This window comes from Otolemur garnettii, unplaced genomic scaffold, assembly GCF_000181295.1.
Source record: "Otolemur garnettii isolate 467f Iridium unplaced genomic scaffold, OtoGar3 scaffold00099, whole genome shotgun sequence".
NCBI lineage: Eukaryota > Metazoa > Chordata > Mammalia > Primates > Galagidae > Otolemur > Otolemur garnettii.
In genome coordinates, this window is record NW_003852494.1 from 5297619 (window position 1) to 5305009 (window position 7391).

Sequence of the window (7391 nt, forward strand, 5' to 3'; positions counted from 1 at the left end):
TTAACTTTTAAATATCTATTTAGGCCTATGAGGAAAATATAAGTCCCAGTACAGACTCTGAAGTTGGGCACAGTCCTGCTAGGAGAGACAGCAAAGTTGGGATTCTGTTCATAAAGGAGACAGCAGAGCTATTGAATATTAGTGTCCACCATGCTGATTTTCTTTTCCAGATCTCTCCCTAAGGTTGATTTCTTTTTCAGCTTCATCTTAGCATTGTGGTATTTGTTTCTAGGTGTACCAAGAAATATCACGCTTTGAGAGGAGGGGAGAAAAAGGAGATTCATACTATCGAAAGCACCTGGACTACCTTCAGGTACTTCTGCTTTCTACTTCAGTTATAGCTGCTATTCTTCTTCCAGACCATCAGTTTGGGCCTTTTTGGGAAAACTGCTATTTCCAAATATTTGTGCCTTTTACATGAAAATCCTTTCAACATATACCAGAGGACTCAGTATGTCTGCATTAATGTACTGTATTGGTTAATGGTCCACTGCACACAACTGAGAACTCTGCAACACAGAAAGCCTAGCTGAAAACATGCCCGCGTGGGAAAAAAATCCAAAGAAATATATGTGGGCTCAGACTTGGAGGGGGAAGCAGGGCAAATTCAAAGAAATGACTCCGAGGTCAGCCATGTGATGAAAGTGTAAGTGCATTTGGCCTGGCAACTTTCTAGATTTTTTTTTCCTGCCCACGCTGGGGTGCAGTGGCAAGATGATAGCTCACTGCAGCCTCAAACTCCTAGATCCAAGGGATCCTCCCATCTCAGCCTCCTGAGTATCTGGGACTACAGGCACCCACCATCACCCCTGACTAATTTAAAAAAAACATTTTTTAAGAGATGGGGTTTTGCAATGCTGCCCAGGCTGAATACTTTTTATTATACCAATATTTTTTTCTTTTTATTTAGGTTTAGCTATCTACAAAACATTACAGCAATGTTATATACTACATGTATTCCTCTGAAATGTATATTCTGATACTCACTGATACACTGTGTATATTATTGTATGTATTCACATATGACATTATCATATCTATATACACGATACATTTATTTGTTGTTTTCGCGCACACACACACCTGTTTCCCTCCTCCCATCTGTTGACAGAAGGGCAATAATTTTGCTTTGTTCACTGCTGTATCCTCAAAGCTCCATGAAGCGCCCAGCACACCGTAGGCGCTCAATAAATTAATTATCTGCAGGAAGAACAAACCTACAACGAGTGAAAGGATACATACATCAAGGAGCCAGCGTCCCGGACGCCTGGTTGCCACTGCTGCTTTAACTCCCTTCTGCCCCCGGGGAGGGAGGGGAGCTGAGTCCCAAAGCACCTGCGCAGCCGCACACCCGCCCAGCCCCAGACCTTGGGTTTGAGTCCCCGCGCTGCCAGCACTTTTTTGTGAGGCCGTCCTGGCGGAGGGATACAGGAGGAAAGGGGCGGGGCTTGGAGGCAGGCCGGCAGGGAGGGGGCGGGGCCAGCCGGTGTCCCCTAGGTGGCAGCTGCAACGGCGCTGGCTCCGGCTTGGACTACGGCTTCGGCTCAGTTGCTCACGCGTCCAGCGCTGCTCCTATAGCTGCCCCCGGCTCCTGTTCTGGTCCTCGCCGCAGCCATGTCTAAGGAGACGCGGGCCGGGCAGGAGGAGATCATGGAGTGCCAGGTGATGTGGGAGCCTGACAGCAAGAAGCGCACGCAGATGGACCGCTTCCGGGCGGCTGTGGGAGCCGCCTGCGGCCGGGCGCTGGGTGAGTGCGGGGCGCGCGGCCAGGGTCACCTCTCAGGGCCATGGTGACCTTCCTTGATACGGGCTCCGGGTGGGTGCAAGGGACCACCTGGTGGGTCTTGCCTCCCGGGCGTGGGGGCGCTCCCATTCCTGGGCATAGCTGTCAGGACCCCTCCTCGTGGTCGGGAGCTTCTTGCGATGTCCAGTTTCTGCTTCTGGGATCGGAGAAGACACTGACATGGGGACCGTTATCCAGGGGGTAGGGGAATCTTATCACTGGGGTTTTGCCTTCCTGTCCGTGGGGGTCGTCACCCTCTGCAGCATCTCCTCCGTATATGGGTGTCGCCCTCTCCCTGGAGGGTCACCCCTCTGGAGGTGGCAGCCCTGCTTTTGAACGTGAGGTCCCTTGCTGGGCTTTCCTTCCTGTGAGGGGTTTCCTGCTATTTTGGCCTCCAGCCAGTAGGGGCTTGGTCCTGAGTATAGGGTCTTTCTGACTTGTGGCTCTTACTGTGTTTGTGGTGATCCCTTGCCGGCTCACAGTATCTTGAGCTACCCTTCTTGTCCCTCACATTCTGCTTCTCCTAGAGGCCAGGGCCTGGGAGGATGGCCAGGTGAGGACCCTCCCCATTGAGTTTACACTGCCAGTCCCCTAGCTGAACCTAGCCAAGGAACCTCCTTCCAGGCACAACTTTGGCCCTCAGAAACCACCTGTCTGGGTGAGGAGCATTCCAGGTGCTCTGTCTTGAGCTCTAGCTGGCCTGTCCAGCTTCCTGCTCCACTTGCCCCTCACCCCTACCCTGGGCGTTGCTCAGAGATTTTCAACTCATCATGGCTTTCTTCTCCCCTCAGCCGGTTTGGTGCAGGGACTCCCTGGTTTCTGTTGGTGGCATCACTGTTCTTGGTCATCCTCACAGAAAGTGAGACAGAGTCACAGCTTTCCTATATCCCCTCTTTCCAGTCCTGTGCCCGGGTCTGGGGGCCTCCTTCCCTCTTTTCTGAACAGTGGTTGGTTTCTCTGCTTCCTGCTTCCCTTCCTCTGTCAGTACACCCTGCTTGCTTTGCCAGAATAATCTTGGAGCACTGGTCTGACTTTGTCACTCCTTGGTTCAGATGTTCTCAATGGTTCCTTGTTGACCACGGATTTGCAAATTTCCACCTGGCAGCTTCTAGGCCCTCCATAGAGGGAAGGGCAGGGACTCTGCAAGTCAACTCTGTGTGTGAGGATTTGGAATAGAGTTTGCCAACAAATAGAAGGCTCAGTCCACATTCTCCAATAGCTCAGTGAGGTTGGGGGAGAAGGCTCCTCCTGGGAGAAATGGGCCACAAGTTAGTCTGTGCTGAGCATCCAGCGCATGGACAGATTGGGGTCAGCATTCTGAGCACTTCACTCTGTACTAGGTTTAGCAGAGTGCTGCTTAAGAGGGCAGTTGAAATCTTTAGCTGAGATTTGAAAGTATAGGCTGGCCAAAGTTTGCATGGGTGGAGAGGAAGAAGGGGTAAAAATTTAGAAGCCTGTGGGGCCCAGACAGGTGTCAGAGATATTAATAATCTTTGGTTAATATTTGGTGAGTACTTTATAGATGCTGGCCCCCATTCTGGCACTTGATGTGTATCAGCTAATGTAACCCTCACAGTGATCCCACCATGTGGGCAGGATTTCTGTCCCCATTACACAGCTAAGAAAACTGAAACACAAAGACTTTGCAGCTTTAGGTAGTAGAGCTGTGGTCTGCCTCCAGAGGCTGTGTTCCTAACCACCATCTTTGTTGCCTCTGCCCCCAACAAAGGGCCAGATGGGGCAGCTACCCCCAGGTCTAGCCGATTACATGGCATGGACAGTGCATTAATTATCTGCTGCTTACCACAGACCAGCCCCAAACTTAGCCACTTAGAACAACAACAAACATTTGTTACCTCTCAGTTTCTGTGGATGGCTCTGGCTTAGGGGCTTTCGAAGCTCTAGTCATTCAAAGGCTTGATCAGGGCTGGAGGAGCCCTGCCCAGGAGATGCACTCACATGGCAGTAAGTCAGTGCTGGCTGTAGACAGGCCTGTGTTGTCTGCACAATGTGTCCTCACATTGTGTCTATTGGTTCTTCCGGAGCACGTGACCCAAGACAGCAAAGCAGATGTGATGTCTCTTATGACTTGGCCTCAGAAGTCACACTTGGTCATTTGCACATGTCCTATTGGCTATGAAGATCAGCCCTGTTCAGGTTGGGGAGGAGACAATTTGGGGACACAAATGCCTGGAGGTGAGAATCACTGGCTGGCTACCACAGTCAGATATATGCTTTTCTTAGGAGCAGCCAGAACTCCAGAATTTTATTTAAACATGAATTCTTAAGTGCTAGTGACTATTTCAGGCTGTAGAATATTCTAGCAACTGGAACATCATGCAGCCTGACCCAAAAGTGCTTGTGGTCACCTAGGCTTCCAGATTGTAACTTGTGTGGCACCCTCCTCATCTGAAGAATCACATCTGGTGCTACGCCTGAGTTGCTGATGGTGGAAAAGTTCTTCTATAAAGTTGACCCACTTTGCCGTTGTCTCCGAGGGTCCTTGTCATATCAAGATGCCTTTGTGGCTGACTGGTTGTTCCCCAGATTTGGTGGCTGGTCACATCTTCTTTCTTCAGTGATGCTGAAGGTAGATGTGCTCTCATGATGGGCTTTGAGGTTTTCTCCAAAGGCCTGGATTTCTTTTATCAGTTTAGGGGAGTTTGCACTGCTGAAACTCTGCCATTTGTGAGGACCAAAGTGATTATATAAAAGACATTGAGAGAGAGGAACTATGGGGGATAATTATCAAGAGCTGTTTCCTGCAGGTACATCCAAGGTTTCCTTGGCCAAAGAATGGGCTGAGCCTGGTGCTTCCCTCCCTCAGCTGAGAGCATGGCGCACTCCTATGTACCACTGCTTCTTTTACTGGCACATAAAAGGGAGACTGGTTCCCCTGTCTCCATGTCTTGGAATATCTCATACTATTGGGTCCTCATATGTGATACTCCTGCAGAAGGGGCAGGCATGATGCTGAAGGCCAACACCCTGGGACACTTTCTTTCTACTGAGTATTGTTTCCAGCACTTTAAGTTCTGACTCATTCAGTGCTCACAGAGCCCCTATGATAAGTACCATTATCTTCCTTTTATTAATAAAACTGAAGCCCAGAAAAGATACATAACTTGTCTAAGGTCACTGAGTTGGAGAGTGGTGGTCCCAGAGCCAGTGCTCTTTCTATGCTGTTCTTTAGAGGAGTCCCTGCTGTTATCCCCATTTTTTAGGTGAGAATACTGAGGCTTAGAGAGGTGAAGTAGCTTGTCCAAGGTCTAGGCAGGAGTCACACTGAAATTCTAGTCCAGCTTAACCAGCCTGACCCTGGAACACAGGCTTAACTACTCCACTGTTATAGGAGGAACCATGGCCTGCTCCAGTGAACAATTTCCAGGTGACTCATTAGGTAAACTGAGTCCCAGAGAGGCAGAGTGGCCTGCCTGAGGTATCCAAGCCAGGTTGCCAGGGTCACAGCTGGTTCCACCTTTCTGGACTCACTGTCCATTGCATTTTTCTCTGCAAGCTTGATTGACCCGGTTCATGTCCCCTGTCCTTAGTAGGTGGGGCAGGGGAAGTTCTCTCATAGGGCTTAGAGGAGGTGTAGGCATCATTGCTGGGTTCAGGCAATCTTCCCACCTCAGCCTCCCATGTGCCAACATACTGGTTAATTTTTAATTTTTTTGTTGAGATTGAGTCTCGCTATGATGCCCAGTCTGGTCTCAAACTCATGGGCTCAAGTGAGCCTCATACCTTGTCCTCCCAAAGTGCTGGGATTATGGGCATGAGCCACAGCACTCAGCCTTGCCTTTTTTCTTTGATCTTGGAACCCTAAATTTCCTGTAGTCTGTCCCCTGATTGTGTCAGATCTCTGAGCCAACTGTCCACACTTCACTGGGTTGATCTTTGTTTCTTCCCTAGACCTACTTTTTCCAGCTCCCCTTTCCAGGGCTCTTGGCATTTTGACAGCTTATGAGGTCTTCTTCCAGGCATCTTGACCCTGCCCCTGCTGCCAGAGCCAGCCCTGGCCCACCTCCCCTTGCAGCCTATCCCTGCCACCCTGGATCTTGCTGGTCTCTCTCCTTCTTTGTGCTTATTTAAATCCTCACAGTAGCCCTGTGGCAGGAAGGAGATATTCATCACCCCTTCCCCATTCTATAGGGGGGGCACAGAGACCTTAGGTCACTTGCCTGAGGTCATACAGATAATAAATGGCCAAGCCGTGATTTGAACCCAGGCGTTCTGCCATCCAGAGTCCATGTTCTTAAGCGTAGTGGTTAAGATATGAAATCACTGCCCTAGCGCTTTTGTTCCTTTTGAGAACTAGTAGTGGCGGTTTGCATCAATAAAAATCAAGGCAAGCGTGATGGCTGACGCCTGTAGTCATGGCACTCTGGGAGGCCAAGGCAGGTGGATTGCCTGAGCTCATAGGTTGGAGACCAGCCTGAGCAAGAGGGAGACGCTGTCTCTGAAAGTAGCCGGCCATTGTGGCAGGTGCCTAAAGTCTTCGAGCAGCTGAAGAAAGAGAGTCACTTGAGCCCAGGAGTTTGAGGTTGCTGTGAGCTGTGATGCCATAGCACTCTACTGAGGGCAACAAAGTGAGACTCTGTCTCAAAAACAAAACAAAACAAAACAAACAAATAAGAAAACCAAGACCATTTCTTTTTTTTTTTTTTTTTGTAGCGACAGAGCCTCACTTTGTCGCTCTTGATAGAGGGCCCTGGCATCACACAGCTCACAGCAATCTCCAACTCCTGGGCTTAGGCAATTCTCTTGCCTCAGCCACCCAAGTAGCTGGGACTACAGGCACATGCCACAACGCTCAGCTATTTTTTTGTTGCAGTTTGGCCAGGGCCGGGTTTGAACCCGCCACCCTCAATATATGCGGCCAGCACCCTACCCACTGAGCACAGGTGCTGTTTAACAGATGCTTTTGAACCACTCAGATGTCCCTGCCATTCCTTAGGTGTGTCCATCTTACGATTGAACTGCAAAGACTTCCCTTCTGAGGTTTATCTGACCTGTGTGCCATTCTGTTTTGGTTTTAGAGAATTATGATGACTTGTACTATTGGTCAGTTGAGTCATACTCAGACTTCTGGGCAGAGTTCTGGAAATTCAGTGGAATTGTCTTCTCACGGATGTATGATGAGGTAAGGAGAGATTTTCCTTGTGCATTGTCTTTTGGGGGGCTGTGTTTCAAGGTGAAATGTTAATTTGGGGGAATATTGAATCATAATCTGCTTTTACAACTTCATGTTGATGGGAAAAAGTCATTGTCTTAGAGAACTGGCATTACCCTGTCATGGACCCCATGGAGACCTTGGAATCTGTGAATTCTCTGTTGCATGTAGATCTTAGGCCCTGTTTTAGGAACTTGAGAGTTCCTAAGTAGTAGGCTCCTCAATAGTAGATTTTTTTTAATGTTTTATAATGGTAAAATACACATAACATAAATCTTACCATCTTAATCATTTTGAAGAGTATAGTTCAGCGTTCAGAGGTATTAAGTACAATTATATTTTCTTTTTTTTTTTGAGACAGAGCCTCAAGCTGTCCCCCTGGGTAGAGTGCCATGGCATCACAGCTCACAGCAACCTCCAACTCCTGGGCTCAAG

General features: G+C 48.9%; 1 protein-coding gene across 1 annotated transcript; it reads left to right on the plus strand.

Annotated features, from left to right (window-relative positions):
• The first annotated feature begins 1542 nt into the window (after window positions 1–1542).
• LOC105887589 (acetoacetyl-CoA synthetase-like) lies at window positions 1543–7317 on the plus strand. Its single transcript, XM_023516847.1, has 2 exons — window positions 1543–1747; window positions 6823–7317. Exons 1-2 carry the CDS (start codon window positions 1615–1617, stop codon window positions 6987–6989), a joined length of 300 nt encoding a protein of 99 aa, XP_023372615.1. The 5' UTR covers window positions 1543–1614; the 3' UTR covers window positions 6990–7317.
• The last annotated feature ends 74 nt before the right edge of the window (window positions 7318–7391 follow it).